This window comes from Hipposideros armiger, unplaced genomic scaffold, assembly GCF_001890085.2.
Source record: "Hipposideros armiger isolate ML-2016 unplaced genomic scaffold, ASM189008v1 scaffold_15, whole genome shotgun sequence".
Lineage (NCBI taxonomy): Eukaryota > Metazoa > Chordata > Mammalia > Chiroptera > Hipposideridae > Hipposideros > Hipposideros armiger.
In genome coordinates, this window is record NW_017731365.1 from 2361044 (window position 1) to 2378896 (window position 17853).

Below are 17853 nucleotides of genomic sequence, written 5' to 3' on the forward strand. Positions count from 1 at the left end.
CCAGTGCCAGTAGAGAGTAGTGACAAGGCACTTACCTCCACACCAGGAGACCTGGATGCTGGAGGCCAAGAGCTGACCTCTGCCTGATTGCAGTCGCTGTTGGTGGGGCACTGGTAACAACAATAGAAACAATAAAAGCCTCTGTTTATTCTGTGCCTGGCACAGGTGTGGATCACCTACCTTGTGGTATTTCATTTAATCTTAACAATTATTCTATGAAGAGGTGTCATTGTATCCTTTTATAGCTGAGGAAACTGAGGCTCAGAGACATTAGGTCACTGGCTGAAGGTCACACAGCTGGGAAGGGGCAGAGCTTGGATTTGAACCCACAGTGTGCACCTTCAATGTCAATGCTTTCAGCTGCTATGTTCCATTATGAAGTTTATGCTGAGCAAAAAAGGAAAGTGGGGAAGGATTTATGGTTGAAATTGTATGATGTCTAGGATTTTCTCCAAAATAATCTATGGAGGTGGTTCAGGGGAAAACGGGTTATATGGGGAACTAGAACTAGCTCTGAGTTGATAATTGTTAAATCTGGGTGATGGGTACATGAGAATTCATTATGCTCTTCTCTCTATTTTTGAAATTTTCCATAAAAATGTTCTACCTTGGTTATACCATCACTGGGTGACCTTGAACATGTTGCTGAACCTCTATATGCCTCAGTTTCCCTACTAGGCCTCGCCCCATCTGTTTCCACCTCATCACAAGATTGTAACACTGCTCAAGCTATGCCCAAGGAATAAAGCGTGTGACAACACTTGAATCTTCCAAGACACAAGTCTCCCTATTTCTAGGGACAGTCATGGACTCCTTCTAACTAAAGACTATTTCTTGGTTCCCACTCTCCAGAAAGAAAAAGTTAGGCAGAGCTGCCTGTGTGTTTGGTTTGTGTCTGGGCTCCTGGAGTAAAAAATATAAGTGTTTGTGTGCGTGTGGAGGGGCGGTTGTGCAGTGCGCTGCTCACTCCACCTGTGTGGGGCTCCTGTTCCTAGTCGCCACCTGTTCATTCCTTGTTCAAAAGGAGCCAGAGGGCCCCAGGCAGAAGGGTGGTGCCCAGACCCTGGGGGAGGCAGATGAGGCTCTGGGCCTCCCAAACATTGAGGATGATAAATGGGGTCCGAGTCTTTCAGGCTTCATTATAGAGTCGCCATGGGTATGCCCACACCATGGCAACCAATTCAAGCAATGATTAACCTAATAAAGCAGAGGCAAAGGGGAAAAAGATGCATTCAAGACCCCAAGTCAGGCCCTGGTTCTCTAGAGGCAGTAAATTTCCCTTCGGTGGGTACCGGTGTCCAGGCCCCAGACATCCTAAATCTCTGCCTCTGGGAGTGGGGGTGGGGAGGCCTGTGAAAACAGTAAATGGATGTCAGAGATCAGCTGGGGTGGCTTAAATGTTCACTTAATTATCCCTCTTCCTGGGACCTTCTTGGAAGCTAACTCAGCACGGGGAGATAGGAATATATCTGCTATAGCCCCGGGAGTCAAATCATGGGCTTTCTTCTTTTAAACCCTGGTATAGTTGGCCCTGGGGAGATGTGTGTGTGCGCGCACATGTGCACATGTGTGTCTGTCTGTCTCTGGGGTGTGGAAAGCTGGCAGCAAAGATTCTGCTGCTGCTGATATGTTGGGCAGCGTCTCAGATACCAGCACCCAACAATCCCTGCCTTCTGGTATTTGGGCCCTTGTGTAGTCCCCTCCCCTTGGCTATGGGTTGGATTTAGTAATTTCTTTCTAGTGAATACAGTGTGGCAGAGGTGATGGGATGTCACTTTTGGAATTAGATTCCAAAAAGACTGTGGCTGCTGTTCTGGCTGCCCTCCCACCTCTCGTTTGCTTGCACTGGAGTAAGTCAGTTGCCAGTTGTGAGCTGTCCTGTGGAGAGGCCCACAGGGCAAGGCACTGAGGAAAGCTTCCGGCCCCAAACCACTGAGGGAGCGAGACCCTGAGTCCAACGGCCCTCGAGGACTTGAGTCCTGCCAACAGCCACCTGAGCGAGCTTAGAAGTGACTCCACCTCCAGTCAAGCCATCAGGCGAGACCACCACATTCCTGGCTGACACCCTGGCTGCAGCCCTGAGAAACTTAGAGCCAGAGGTTCCCAGCTAAGCTACACCTGGATTCCTGACCCACAGAAGACCCATATAGTGAATGTTTCTTGTTTTAATAGTTTTTTGTGATTTGTTATGCACCAATAGATAACTAGTACAACAGAGATAGTATAGCTGGTGATGATGTTAGGCTAGCTGGAGCCTTAGTTTGTCTCCATAATTAACAGGCATCAGGCTTGAGCAAGTCCTATCACCCTTCCCTGGTTAATGTGGGAAAGTCAGTCCTGGTCCAGGCCTTCTTTGCTCATAATCTGTAGGAATAAGATGGAGAGGGGGTGGGTACTATAAGGAGTTCTGCTTCAAATTGCTGGCAGGCACATGAAGGGTATAGACATATCTGTCATCTCATTTGAATCCCCTTAAGCCCTATAAGGTAGTTGTGGTTTTCTCTATTTTTATAGGTGGGAGAAATGAGGCTTGGAGAGGCTAAGTAACTTGCTTAAGGTGATGAAATTTGGAAGTACTGAAGTTGAGATAGATGCCAAGCTCCATGCTCTAATGGACTATCTCAGGAGGGATCACTCACATCTGACTATTGGCTTTGTTACTAGTCATCTCAGAAACGATGACACTGTTGTGATAGCCCAGTGTCACCTAGTCAGGTGGAGCATCTTCTAAAATTGACCTGTAGGCAGCCAGGACCAAGTTATTTTGAGGAGGGTATGAGGCAGGAAGCATAATGAATCTCTATATAGGTTATTTATTCATTCATTCAACAAATATTCATTGGTCTTTATGTGGCAGCCAGTCTGGATAAGGGTAAAAATTTCTAAACAAATAATTGCAATTCTTTCATTCATTTAGTCAATTTACTCCCTCATTAATTTATTCTAACAACATGTGGCATATGGTTGAGAAGGGGCACTCATTGAAGACATGAAGATGGACACAGTTCCTGCCCTTGAGAAGACCTCACAGATCATCAGAGGGTACAGAGAAACAAAAGGTCATTACTGTACTACCTGGAAAGTGCAAGGATATTCATGTGCATAGGATGTTATAGGAGCAGGAGCAAGGAGGGAGGAATAGTTCAGAGAAAGCTTCTCAGAAGAGGATGTCTGTATTGGAGATATGAAGAAGGTAAGAGGGAAAAAAAGGGTTTTGACAGAGAGGACAGTGTGGGGGAAAAACCTGAAAGGGGTATCTAAGTGTGCATAAGAGGAAGACTTTAAGCAGGTCAGTACTTCCGGAGGGTAAATGTCAAGGCAGGCAGGGCGTTGTGGGAAAGAGGCTGCTGCGGCAAGACTCTGGTCATAACAGTAAGTGATTCATGATGATAAAACAAATGATTGCATGGCATAGTTGTGATTTAATCCTGACACCAGTCTTGTGGCGGAGACCGCTCATTACCCGCCAGAATCCATGCTTCACGTCTTCCTAGGCCCGGAGCCCCTCTTCTAGTTAGGTTAGGCCATGTGATAATGTTCTTTCTGTGGAATGTGAACAGACATGAAATGTGCTGCTTCAGAGTCTAAGCTTTAGGGCTGTGGGTGAGGCTCCGCCATTTTCCCTTCCCACTGGCTGGGACCCATGGCAATGCAGCCTCAACCATGTGGAAGGCAAGGACCCTGAATGATGTCATCGAGCAAAGCTACCCAATCACCTGGAATGCTCACCCCAGATTGAATTATTGGCGAGGCTGTTCCAGCATCCTGGCTTTACTCTAACCTACACCTGAAATGGTAATATTGTTATGCCCACTTTACAGATGACGAAATTGAGAGAAAGGTTAAGGAACTTGTTCATGATCATACTGATAGTGAGCCAGTTGGGAATTAAACCCAGATTCATATCACTTCACAGCTCATATTGAACCATCCTTCCCTATTGAGCTTCATTCCAGCAATGATTGGAAACCAGAGAGAAAAGAGTCTTGTGGAGTCACACAGTCAGTAGCAACAGAGCCCATGCTTTCTCCACCACCCGAGGAAATCTGACAGTCTCCTGGGTCTACATGTCCACAGGGGACTCCCTAGGGACTCCGGCCTGAAAACGTGGTCAGAGGGAGTTGGTAGGTGGTTTTACACGTTGAGAATGTCACGTTCCCAGGCCTGTCGATCGCTCTGAACCAACGCGGTCATTTCAGCACCATGGTCAGGGGCGCGCCGCGGTCTTTCAGGACCTCGGTGCGGGACCTGGTTAGCCAAGCAGGCGCCCTCTCTGTCTGCCTTGGCCCTAGCATCACAGAAGCAGAGAGGGCAGACAGGAGCCTGGAACCTCGCTTAAAGGTCGGGGAGTGGGGAGCGGTCAAAGAGCAAAAGAGCCGGTTGGCTTTACAAGAACCCGAAGACCTGGCTTGAGCCAAAGCACAAACAACTACAGACTGACTCTGCACAGAAGAAAGAGCTCTAAACTGGTTGAGAGCCAGGGTCACAGTCCTAGCTTGTTTCAATAACCCACAGAGTGATTGAGGGCCTTGGAAAGTCACCGACTTCCAAAACTTTGGGGCTCTGTTTCCACAGGTGTAACCATCCTGTCTTGTAAGAGGGCACCTAAGATAAGAAGTGTCCAGCCTCAAGTCTCCCACTGCCTGCTCTTGGCCCTTTGAAGGCACAGCAGACAGGTAAGGTTAGCGAGTGCCCCCACTACTTTTCTTGAGTACTGTCTGACGGTATTTTTAAAAAAGGGGCAGGGGGAAAGGAATACAGCAAAGAATATTAATTACATGAATGTAAAAATGTAGCTATAATACACCCAGCGCTTATTCTGTGCCATGTTCTCAGCTGAATTTCCCGACACCCTCCCAACATTGTCCCCCGTGCCGGGTCGTTTTCCACGGCTTCTGGCGGCGGTGATGGGGCGGGGGGAGCCTGTAACTCCTTACACCGCAAGCAGGGCCTTCTCTTAGATCAGCAAAAGGGTAGTACGGACTCCTTCCAACCTCTCCTGTGACGTAGATTAGGCTCAGAGACTTCACTAAGGTCACACGGCCGGGCAGAGTGGCCCATAGGGACGAGGAGGGGCAGAGTGTGCCTGTGGGGTCGCGTGCTCCCGGGCCCCGCCTGCTTTTGTGCCAGCCTAGAGGCCTGGCTCCCAGACATTAGCATTCCAATGGCCCCAGGAGGCTTTGTCTTCCAGCCGGGGCCAGCTTGGGGGTTGGGGGGGGGATGGGGGTAGGGCACCATAAATCTACCTGCTTGTGTGTGCGGATGGGGGTGTTTGGGTGGGATGGGGGGTGGTGGCGCTAGATTCATGTGCTGTTTTTTTCTGGAAGGCAGGCTTGGGCTTAGACAAAGACAGAAGAGGAAGAATCATTCCACCCCAGCATCTATCTTTCCTGCCTCCGCTTGGGACTCTGTCCAGGTTTCAGGGAGCTGGGGCGCAGACGACCACCTCAGACCGCAGGAGGCCCCGCAGCCTTACAAGTGGGGGTTCAGTGAAAACCTCGAGCAGCCTGACTGATTTTAAAAGCGGCTAGAAACACAAAATCCCGGCGGAGTGGGGACCGTAGTGGTGATGTTGGGCGAGTTATTTGAGCCTCTCACAGAAAGGTTTCTGAGCCCTTCTTTAGGAAGGCTTTTTGGAAAGAGGCCTGGACGAGGTTTCTCATCTCCACGCGATTATACGCCCATTGATGGAGCTCTTCCTGGGCATAGGAGCCCTAAACTTCTCAGCGATTCAACCAAACCCTAAACCTTCCTCCGCCGCCTCATTTGGAGAGAAGAGCTGATAGATAGTTTCGGGGTCAAATTCGCCCCCGACCCAGGGTGGCCCCCCAGCAATGGAGTTGGTTAAACCGTACTTTTTGTTTTTTAATTCGTGGGGCGGAGGACCAGTCTGTGTGGGTTGGGTGACTAATGACTCCTTAATGAGCACCCTCAAAAGCGGGGGAGGGACTGGGCAGTGGGTGCGTTCACCTGGAACATAGTGCCAACGGACGCTTCCGCTTCAGGGTGTATTTTGCACCAAGGGAGTCTTTCGCCTATTTGAACACTACTTCCCACAGCCTTTCACAGGAAAAGCGACCTTCCTACTTCAGAAATTCCTTTCCGAACCCTTAGTCCTGACCCAAATGACCCCTTCCCTGGCCAACCTCCCAATCCAGCCCTAGGTAAGTCCCACCGTGGCTGGTACCAATATATTTTTGGCCTTGAATGATTATATCTTTTTACTTGCTACTGCCCCTGGAGGGCAGAGATAGACCTTCCCGCTGTTTAAGTCTGCCCACACCCCTCCCCACAACGCCCAGCAAGTAGCAGGCGCTGGCTTGGTCAGTGCAACACGGAGCTGCTGACACCTGCTCCCGGTGTGCCCCAGGTGGAACGTTGGCTGCTACAGAGGTCACCAATAACCCATTAATCTCCTCGCAGATTAAAGCCATGAAACGAAACACCTTGGTTCATTAGTTTGTTTGTCGCGTCCCCCTTTCCGCCCCCAAATCCGGTCCCTGATAACTGAGACATATCTCTTCAGAGCTATCTTTAGGGATCTGGGACTACAGGAGAGAGTAAAAGTTCAATTTGAAACAGGGAGGGCATAAGGGAGACAGACGCAAGAGGCGTTAACCCCTGCAAAGCTGCCACCTTTTTGCTCTAACATGCTGGAAAGCGACCTACCCACCTGCTCCAGGCGCCTGACGGCGCCGCGCCCCACTGAGGCTGGCGGGTTTCTTCCCCAGGCGCCCAGGGCCAATCCGAGGAGGCTTCTGGGGTTCAACTCGCAGGGTAGGGTGCCGGCCCTCCATTTTCCTGTTCCGGAGTGCCAGGCGTACTCTGGGGAGTCTTACAGCTCAGATCTGCTTCCAGGAGGTCCTGGGGTTCCCGGAAGCCATGAAGCTGCGTTTCAGCAGAGCCCCCGGGGACAAATTTCAGTCACCGCCGCGCACCAATCCTATTCTATGTTGGGAGTAATCAAGGCTGGAAACCTTGAACAATTTCTTGATAGGTTTGCAATAAAGGCTGCTGGGTGTTCTGGGGGCCCAGAGATTCCAGCTGGACCCTCTACTTTGTCTACTCCCCGCCGCTCAGATCCATGAGTCACTGCGCGGCCGCCCCAGGGCCGGGTGAGCAAAATGCTCGCCGAAGATGCGCCAGGCCTTTAAGCAGTTTGGGAACATTCCTGGGATGCCCAACCCGCTGGCGGCGTTTCCGAGGGCTCTGATTCTGTGGTGGGATTGTTACTTTCCCCAGATGAAACTAAATTCAGGCTAGTTGCGTTAAGGGAAAGGGCCAGCAGCGCCAGTGAGTAGCCCTAGTGGAGGGTTGTCTTTTTTTCTAGAACATTGTTTGGAATAAGTTGCTGCCCCATAAATTAAACAAGGAGTCTGGATCAATGGTCTCGTAAAAGCCTTCCATCTCTTACTTTCCAAGAGTGTGCAGCTGACTTGCTCTCCCAATGCAGTCGGCCTGGCCACAGCCTCTTAGCCTAGAAAGTCTGTCTCTCTCCTTGGACAGAGGCCTCCCCCCTCAGCCGCAGAGGCCGCAACCCTCCCCTCTGCACAATCCAGTCACCTTGCTCAGGCTTCTGTAGGTTCTTTTTTAAATTTATTTATTGGTTTAAAAAATCTCATTCACCAATCCCTAAATAATCTTATGTACAAAATACAGACTTTTCCTGCTGTGACATCTCATCAATAAATACAACGTGTGAAACAAAGAAGGGCCATATAATTTACCCTACCAAAATTCGTTTCAAAAGATATCATATAATTTACAAACTGATTTTTTTTTTAAAAAAGACACGGGCTCTCCACGTCGCGGGCGGCGGGGAGGGGTGGGGGGACTGGCGCTTTTCCAGTTCACAGCATGGTGTCCCGTCCTTGGGATATCCTGGAGGGCAATGGCTCCGAAAAGTGCTCGAGGAGAAGGGAAAGAATCGATCGTCTTTGTGGATTAAGGCAGAGTGTAGCAGCCCAATGCCCAGGACTTGACAGGGACTGGAGGAGGAGTTCAGCGGCGTCTTTGGAGAAGAGACGCTGTGCGAGAGGAGCAAACACTGAGAGATCAAATATTGGATTAAATCACTCTGAGGCAGGGGTGGTGGTGGTGGCGGCGGCGGGGGTGGTGGTGAGAGATAGACCATTGGGCCGAGGGGCAGACTTGAGTGAGATAAGAGTGCAGGAGGCGGGTGGCGCCTCCGACTGTGTAGTGCTACCATTCTGACCTTTTTTTTTTGCACGAGATTGGGGATGGCCGCGGGAGGGGGCGTGCAGCCTGCCATGTCCACTTGCGACGGCAGCTGCGGAGGGTTGCTGTTGGCGCGGTGCAGAGGACGCAGGACTGAACCCGGCGGCTATCCCAGCAGGCGCCTGAGCCCGCCAGGGGTCAGCGAACCAGATGTGGGAGGAGCAAATTCGCGTGAGGACCACTGCCACCTCATCCCCGACAGCCTGCGCCCCCTCCCTGTCTCCCAGCACCCAGCGCCAGCGCCCGACAGACCCCATCATAGAAAGTCTGAAAAAGCCATTGCGCCGGGGCGCAGGCAGGCAGGGGAGGCAGGTGCCTGCAGCCCGGGGCGCTCCTCCAGCGAGGCGTCTGGGCTCAGGCTGCCCTCCTGAGAGACCGGGGAGTAGAGGGAGCCCCAGTCTCCCCGGGAGCCACCGTCCGGGCTGCCCAGCTCCTCGCAGTGCAGCGCGGGTGACTCCAGTCCGTAGAGGCTGTGGTCCGCTATGCGCAGCGTCTGCGTCAGCGCCCAGATATAGTTGTGCGCGAAGCGCAGCGTCTCGATCTTGGTGAGCTTCGCATCGTCGGGGAAGGTGGGCAGGACGCCGCGAAGCGCATCCAGTGCCGAGTTGAGGTTGTGCATCCGATTGCGCTCGCGGTCATTGGCTTTCTTGCGTCGGCTCCGTCGCTGTTTGCTGAGAGCCAACTCAGTCTTGGGTCGGCTGCGCCCCCCGCGCCGCGCCCGGAGCTTCCTGGCGGCCCCTCGGCAGCCGCCCCCTTCTGCCTCGGCGCAATCCCCCCGCACGCTAGTGGGGCTGGGCGGAGGGGAAGCGATGTAGGTCACGTCCTCGTTCGAGGCGCCCGGGAAGGGCTGCTGCGTCTCGTGGGTCACTTGGACAGCTGGCGCAACGGAGGGATGAGGCGCCATCCTGTGGCGGGGTAAGTGGCACGGGTAAGCCGTGGGTCGGTCACCCGGGCTAAGTTCCCTATCCCAGGGTCAGGTGGGGAAAAAAAATGAGGAAGAGCCCCTCCCCCAGCCCCAGTCCCGCCAGATCAGAGGATCTTTTCCCCTCATGCCGCTCTGCGGCTTCCAGGTTTTACCTTGTTCTTGGGCGCAAAGGGGGAGAGGGCGGTAGACAGCGAGACCAGGGGAGAGCTGAGCTGGCCTTTGCGTCTGCAAGTTCAGCTGAGATGCCGGCGCCGCCTCCTGTGAGTTCCACCAAGCCCCAAAGAAGAGACGCGCGGTGGGGATCCGGCCTCTGTTGCTGTCTTGGCGCGGCTGCGAGACCAGGCGGATTTCCTGGTGCACAAGTCGTGTGCCCCTTGGCACGCTTTATCTGCTCCGGCCGGGGCCAGGAGCGTGCCTGCCCCGCTGCTGCCCGCGCCGCCGGCCAATCAGCGCCGGGACCTGGGGGCCGCGCCACGCGAGCCCGCTCCTCCCCCGCGGAGCACAGCTGGATTCCGGACAAAGGGCCGAGGTGGGGGTGGGGGAGCGCCGCTCTGTTTGCTTTCTCCTCGCGGGCTCGGTCCCAGCAACTCTCGGTTTCTCAAAGAGCCTCGCCCAGTGCGTCTGGCCGTCCCAGACTACTTTGCTAGTATTCTGTCTTTCCTTGGCACCAGTCCAGAGTCTCTCTTGGTACCCTGAAGGAGACTTTGGGAGCTTTTAGGGTAGGTAGGTCCATCACGGAAATTGAGGCTCAGGCAGGGAGGCGGCTTTCCCCAAATTGCACATCAAGAGGGAACAAGGAGCCAGGTGTCCTGACAACCACCTTGGAAAAGCGTCCACTGATTCCCGATGCCAGCCTGCTCTTCTGCACTGTGGTTCCGGTTAGGAAACATACACAGGGTGATGTTTTCCTGATCCTCTTCATTCTGGGTGGGGGAATGGGGTGACTACAGAGACAGTTGTCCCTGGCACTTAGAGACCTTCGCCTGGGGGTGAGAAGCACCCTTTCCCTTGCTGTGCACTGAGATGACGCCCCACACTCCTCGGACGGAGGTGCTTAGAACCTCCCCTCCCCCCATTCCAAACCTAAGACGCTGTTGCCTCAGAGGCAGAGGGTGTCTATGGTGGGGCCCCCTCCAGGGGACATTCCACAACTCCAGTCAAGGACAGTACCCTGGGGTTTGGGCCGGGATCTGCAGGGTGAGAGCTCAGGTGAGACGGGGTCAGGGGAGGGCCAGGAGTTCACAGCGAGTCCTTGTGTCTTTTAAACGCCTGTGGTGTGCTGGCGCTTCAGAGAAGCAGATCAACTCTTTCTCTCTTAGTCTTCCTGTCTAATCACAGATGGGCAGAGGCTGCCAGCGCTACCTGGTCCAGCCTCCTGCCATGGTATTAGGCAGGGATCAGGCAGTGAGCACAGGGCAGGGACTGTACAAGGCCCCTGTTAGTGCCGTCTGGAAATCTTTCCAAAGTGAATCTGAACACATCATCCCTCCTTCCTTCTCCCCCCCCGCCCCTCCCTTTTGTCCCCGCCTCAGACACCCCGTGGTCTTCTGCTTCCGGTCACTCAGGGTGAGGGGTCGCGGCTTCCGCTCCTCTCTCTTGACCGCGACCTGCCCGGGGGGAGGAAGCCGAGGCTGGGAAGACTGGGCCCGGGGTTTAGTCTCTGCAGACGGCGAAGCCTTCACTTTTTGGCAGATCCGGATACCCTGAGCTTCCCGGAAGTTGGAGGAGGGGAGCCGGGCCGGGCTAGGAAACTGAGGGGATGGGTGAGGGGAGGAGATAAGTTTGCGCATCTGCCCTAGTGACAGCCTCTCGACACCCGCCCAGGCTACTTGGAGGACGAAATCACCTCTAAAGCAGAGAGAGGGTGGATACGCTTGGGAGCCAGGGAGAGGGGGCTCTAGGATTATGTGAGGATGGGGGCGCTGTCCTTTCCATTGTAGCTGGTGCGCTGTAAGCACAGGCTCCTTCCCGTGCTGCCTGGGAACTAAAGCTAGGGATCAGGCTCAGGACCGCCAAGGGGACCCCACCGGGACTCTTGGGTTAGATAGACTTTTTGCTGCAGTTTCTCCTTAGGCCAAGACTTGCTCCAAACTTGTCTTCTAGTTATAAGAGTGAGGATCTGAGGCCCATTTTACAGATGGAAAAGTAAAGTCCCAGAAAAGAGAAATGACTCAACCAAGGTCACACAGGAAGTTCTATTAGAACGTAGAACTCAGGTCCTAATGCTCCTAGTCATAAGTTCTTCTTTGCACTTGCTGCCTCTCCTTGATTGGGGGAAAATATTTCAAAGAAAAACCAGACACCCCAAAATGTAGAAGATAGGAGAAGTCCTGGTCTGGGAGGAATGACAAGGTCAGAGTAGGAAAGGGTTAGTGGCCCCATCTCTCAGTGGCAAGGGGAGCCAGCATTCCCTCATTTCTTTACTTTCTTGCCTCGCACCCCAGCCTTGCTTGATTTCTATCCTGCAAGTTAGAAACGCAGAGAGGAACCCCTAAGGATGCTTCCCCAGTTTTCCAGGACTTAGCCGGGCTCTGTGGATGGAGCCCTGGACATAAGGGATCAAAGCACCCCTATGGGACCCTGGAGGCCTGAAGAACAGCCCTCAACCAGGACTCTCACCCAGCAGCGGCCCTCAGATGAAAAGCGGAGGCGGGACTCGCCTTGGCTCCAGCTTGCCTATGCAACTAATGGGTACTGGAGAGAGCCGCGGGCAAGCTTCCTGCGTCAGGGAAGATTCTGTGGTTTCTTGGGAACCTTCTTGATTGCGAGAGAATTTTAGGACCTGCTTGGGTTTCTTATCTAGCTTCCCTAGAGTCCCTTTGGCTCAGGGGTCTCTAGGGCTTGCAGTCCACCAACATCCTGGCTTTGCGCAAAAACCTGGGCGAGGAGCGCACAGCGGTGGAGGGCAGCGGCCTCCTTTCTGCAAGCAAGAACTCTCCGCAGCCCTTCTTCTGGCCAGCGGGGCGGGGCCTGAAGTCGAGTAGTCCTAGGGGGTTAGAGATAGAGGATCCACGTCCTCGGTCTCCGCTGTAGGGTACGCACAAATCCCTCTCCAAAGTTAATTCCTGTGCTTGGGGCGGCGGAGGCGCAGGCTGGGAGAACTCAGTGCGCGTTGGCGGTATTTGTGAATCAGCTCTTCTAGTGGGGGGCAGAGCCTGTTCCTGAAGTCCCCGGCCAGCCACCACCTCTAATGCCTCCAGGGCCCTCGTGCCTCTGGGCTCTCTGAGACCGAGGCTTGCCTGGATGCCGAGGGGGCCCAGAAGAGAGGCGGCAGCCTGACTCCTGGAGACCGCGGGCAGATTGGAAAAGAAGGAAGGCAGCGGCCTGCCCTTCCGCCTTCCTGTTGGCGGGGGGAATCTTAGCAGTGCCTGGGGGCTCTTTGAGAAAGGAGCGGGAAGGGGGGGTGGTACATGAGGCTGAATAGCTAATGGCTTGCCAGAGGAGGGGGCGTCTTTCTCTCGCCTTCGCTTCGGCACTGAAAGAGGGGAAGACAAAAATCTGGCGAGCGAGCTGCCCGGGCCGAGACTGGCCACTTCAAACAGCCCTTCAAACAAAAGGAGACGACGAAAAGAAAGCCCCACCTGTCTCCAGTGTTTGCTAAAATAATAATAAATAGATTTCGTTTAATAAATAATTACAAGAGATTGTAAAGTGGAGTGCTTTGGAAAACATCTACCGCGGGAGTCCCGCAGCCAGCCGTCACCTGCTCCCAAGGCGGGCAACTTTATTGTTAAGCCACCCCCCAACTAGTTCGCCTCTGATAAACTCTCCCTCGTTTTTACAATGACTGTTTACTCATAGTTAGCACAATATTACCTTGGCCAGTGATAAACCCAGAGGGGGGAGACCTGGCCCCTGGTCCCTGGGCACACCTGTCCCAGAAGCTGACACATGGATTTGGCACCGAGCAGGCCTCCCCCCGGGGGCCGTGTACATTGGCCCAATTGCCACCCATTTATAACAGGTTGGCTGCAAGGCCTATCTCGGTCCTATTTGTCTTCTTTTATTGAAAGCATATGGTCTCCAGGGGCTCACCAGCTCCATATTTCATCTGCCGGGAGCTGGGGCGCTTCCGCAGACTGGTGCTGCTCAGCGCGCTGCTCCCCACCCAACGGCTGCTGCCCCAGCTGAGGGGACGGCGGAGGTGGGGTGGGGAGAGATAAGGCGAGCTCCTCATTCGCTTTGGGAAAGACGCTTTTCCCTCAGAGACTCCCCCTCCCCGTGCTCAGGGACCTCGTGCGCTCTTGAGTGGGTTGCTAGATCTTTTTCTTGGGTAGGTGATAGGGCGCCATATGCCACCCCCCAGGGCGCACAAGGGAGCTCCGGCCCAGGGAGTCCTCGAACAAAGGGAGGAGAGGGTCCAGGACCTTAGGAGCTCCCGAGGGTTTTATTTCCAGATCCCCCTCCTTGCCCAGGGCCGCCTCCCCTAGGCATCCGAAGCGGGCGCACAGCGTCTGGAAACAAAGTGTCCACATTGTCCCCGCCGCCAACCGAGACAGTGAATGCGTGAAAAGGTGCATTGCGCACCAAGACACCTGTTGAAAGCGGCGCCTCTTCTCAGCGCCTGTCTCTGTTATGCCCTCTTTCAGGAGGGAGTGGGGGGTGGGAGCGGGGAGAGATACAGTGATTTGTGGCAACATATGTTGAGCAGATCGGTGTGTACTCTTCACAGGAACACAGGCACCCCCGCTCCCATACACACCCCGCGAGAAGGAGCAGCTGCTCTCCTCACCTTCTCCTGACATAATACCTGGCCAGGCACTTTGGCGTCGCCTTTTGAGACTTCAGCTCTCCCCAACCCCGTCTGCTTTCCGCCCCCACCCGCCGCCCCAATCCTGGCAGCTTCGCTGTAGGACTTTATTGTCAAATTTAACAGATGCACGTTTGTTCCCAGCACCCGGCCTCAAATACGCAGGCATCCACAGAAAATGCGGCTGATGACACAGATGCGGAGCGCGAAATGTCCATATGCCCAGCTCCGCACCCGCTCCGGCTGGAGAAACAAACAGGGACTGGAGGCCACTTCCAGGCGCCTCCAACTTCATGCTGGCCCTTTGGCGCAATGGCGCAGAGCGCGGCGCCACGCGGTGCGGTGCTGGGAGCCAGGAGGGCGGCGCATGGCTGTGGACGCAGGGCACGGGACAGAAAGGCGGTGGGAAACGGGCCCCTGGGAGCAGCAGAAAGGGCAGGAAGCTCTGGACCGGCCGATTGGGCGTTACCTGACGCCTGGCTCTCGCTTGACCTCTGGTCTTCTAAACTCCTGGGTTGAAGACTCCTCGGTCTTCCTGGGATTCCCAGAAGTGGGCATCCACCAAAGCGCACTAGGGGCAGGCGGGTATCTGGAGGAGTTCCTTTGGCACAGTTCTGCCCACTTTGCGAGTCCTTGCAATTCCCCTGATCTGAGCTTTGCTAACAGCGCGTGATAGAAAGAGCAGTGGATGGGGGACAGTGGGCCTGGCTGTGCCACTCTCGCTGTGCCACTCTGAGCAAATTATTTCATCTGGGCATCTGTTTCCCATCTATTAAAGGGAACAGCTGTGTAGGAGACACTCTGTAATTTTCTTTTCAAGTTCTGCACAATTTGAAAGTCTTGCATACCAGTGGGCCTTAGGCTTTGAGTGGAGGAAACCCAGAAAGAGTGCAACTGCTCCACTCCCCAATCTATTTCTCAGATCTGAGTTTCTGGCCAAGGCTCTTTCACCAACAGTTTCAGGCCTGGGGGCAGTGGTAGTGGGGAAAGACAGGTACTAAGGGGTTTAAGAAGCCATCCTCTGTCCCCTCCATCTTTCAGCTCTTGGTGCACAGGCAACTTTGGGCCACTGTGACACTCAGTGACAGGTTGGGCATGCTTGCTAATGCCAGGCTTTCAGACCTTCCTTTCTTCCAGTACTGGGATGGCGCCGGAAAGCTGGATGGTGGGTGCGTTGCTCTTGGGCCCCTTGCTCTCTCCAGGCCTGTTTCTGAAGAAAACTGTACCCCTCCACCCCTCATTGTGAGCCCGGGTGAGCTCTGCAGGCTCCCTTAACCTTACACAGATTGTCCTTCTTTTCTGTGTTTTTGACTGAATGTGGTCCTGACCTTTCTGAGATTCACCGGCCAAGGTGGGAGCATTCTCCTTTGGGAGAAGTCTTCTCCGTAGAAGCCAGGGCTTGCGCTGGCAGGGGAGCCCTTCTGCCTGGTGGTTGTGTCCCAGCTTTGATGCCCTCTTCCCACCCACCCCTGTGGTGATTCTGTCTAGGCAACAACAGTAAGAAACAAAAGAACTGTTATGAGTTGGGGGTGAGGACAGAAGGAATTGCTCCACCTCACTTCTTTAGGTCACCATGGATGAGATGCTCATCCCCCCCCCTGTTATTAGATTGGGAAGGCAGGCAGGGAAGAGGGGTAGAAGGTGGGGAGAGTCAAGAATTAGTTCTAGATCAACTCTGTGGAGAAGCGATAGATGCAGTGCAGTGCGGTTTCCCACTTAGTAATACTAATATCCATATAGAACTGAAGGAGGCAGATCACCCTCTCACACAACTTGTGGTGGTGGAGCCAGGAAAAGATTGTTCTTATCCCCATTTTACACATGAGTAGTCTGAGGTTCAAGGTTACGGAGCAAAGACTGGAATTCTACTTGCTTTGTGTCCCCTCCAGCTAGCTGGCAGGGAATCTTAATTTTGTCATCCCCCTAGTCCCCTACCCACTGCCCAAACTCCAGGGTCTTTATCCTACTACCCTCTGGCACCCTTTGGAGGTGGACAGGTCTCAGCTGGGGCTGTGGGGGCACAGGAATTGAAGGGTTTGGGAAGAGTAACTAACAGAGACTTGCTCCTTCTCTCTTGTCCTTCTCTTCTTATGGCTTCCATGAGCCTTTCCCTCACTCCCCCTCAATGCTGTGGCGGCAAGGCCAGGCTTGCATAACCTTGAGTGTGAGTACTGCACTTGTCTCTACCCCAGCCCCAGCCCTGCTATGGGGGCAAGAAGCTTTACTTTCCCATGGTTAGACCTTAAAGTAGGTGGTCCCACATTTTTTGGTTATGTGGCACTATCAGAAAAACAGTTTAGGCACACCCTGCAAAATATGTTAGCTATTCATTATTCTTCATATATTATGCACAAGATAAAACATGTGCAAAATATGATTTGTTAAAAATTATAGATGTCTTCCTGTGCCAGGCAGCATCAGTAGAGGAAAAGAGAAAGGGATTTTGAGCCCGAAAGGCCTGGGTTCCAATTCGAACTTCCGCACTAGTAGCTGTGTAACCTTGGCTTATTGACTCATTGACTCATTCTCTCTGAGGCATCTCTGTTTCCTCACCCAAAAAATGGGGATAATAATAGAGTACCTACTTCATGGGGCTTAGATGATCTAACTTGTAAAGTGAGCAGCATGTAGTGAGTGCTCAATCATTTATGAAAACTATTTGATACATACATTATAAAACATACTTCCAAAAGATTTGCACCCAAGAAATAATAATAAATATAACTAGAAGTTCTAATATGTGATTCTTCTTATGCTCCGCCCTCCAAGCAACCCACTTTGTTTTTGTTTTTAGCTGAGCCATCCTGCCATCTGTTGGCAGCTCTACAGCAGCTCAGCTCGGGCCGTGAATTGAACCGGCGACCCTGTTGCTCAGAGCTTGCACTCTTGAGCGAGCTCTTAACCAACTGAGCCACTCAACCGGCCGTAGGAAACCCACTTTGAGGCCTGCTGTTTTAAGCAACTGCCATAACAGTGTCTTTAATAATTATGACACCGGGTTTATATTTGACCAGTACTTTCTCACCCATTATTATTTCTTATCAAACTGGTAAGACAGCATGGTCAGAGATCAGCATCCCGCTTTACATATGAAGAATCTGAGGCTTCAGGGAGGGATGTAACTCATCCATGGGCACCCAATATGTATGGTTGCTGAGTGGGAATAAGAATCTAAGTCATCTGACCTCAAGTCTATGCTCGTCCACCCCCGCTTACTGTTGTGCTGTGGGTCACACTTGTAAAACCAACCCAGTTAGTCTCTTGCTGAACAACTACCAAAGAAGGGAGTGTGGGTTAATCAATGAGGACAGACGGTGGTGTGTGCCTATGGCTCATTCACTCTTGTCCACCAGAAACCATAGCAAGCTTGGAGGCTCCCTGGCATGTGATCTTATTTTGGTGGGCGGGGTACATTTTGCAGATGCAAGTGTAAAAGGGAGCACTTTAATGCAGAGCTCCAAGTCTGTACAGGAAGCTACAAATCAAATTCCTGTCAATGCAATTGCCCAGACACCAAGATGGCCCAGGTCAGTCGGGCGCACCTTACCTCTGTTCCATAAATGTTTATGAAGGGTCATTATGAGAGGGTGGTAGCCAGCTGTTCCCCACAGTCACAGAGATTAGACCCAGGGACGTGGCTTGAATTGGAAAAGCAGGGATTTAGGCTATTGGTGACCCTGCCTTTCCTAAAAGATAAACATGGTGAGAGTCCTCTTTAGATGAGATAGAACCCTTTCTGTAGAGACATTCCATTCTCTGGCCTGGAAGGGCTGTGCAATCTGGTTAGAGGTGGGGGATGGGCTGGTTGACTCCAGGAGACCCCTCTCTCCCCATGACTTCATCACCATGAGTAGTTAGGATGATGATTCAGTTGTACAGAACACACTTGGGAGTCATCTGTCACAGAAGTCCTTCAAGATCATGGGTGGAATTTATTACT

At 53.0% G+C, this 17853-nt stretch overlaps 1 protein-coding gene across 1 annotated transcript; it reads right to left on the minus strand.

Annotated features, from left to right (window-relative positions):
* Positions 1-8494: 8494 nt before the first annotated feature.
* NEUROG3 (neurogenin 3) lies at positions 8495-9142 on the minus strand. Its single transcript, XM_019624754.1, has one exon. It carries the CDS (start codon positions 9140-9142, stop codon positions 8495-8497), a length of 648 nt encoding a protein of 215 aa, XP_019480299.1.
* Positions 9143-17853: the final 8711 nt, after the last annotated feature.

Bases quoted from the DNA above. Each gene is read 5' to 3' on its own strand.
- NEUROG3 (XM_019624754.1), bottom strand. From the start codon at position 9,142: ATGGCGCCTCATCCCTCCGTTGCGCCAGCTGTCCAAGTGACCCACGAG.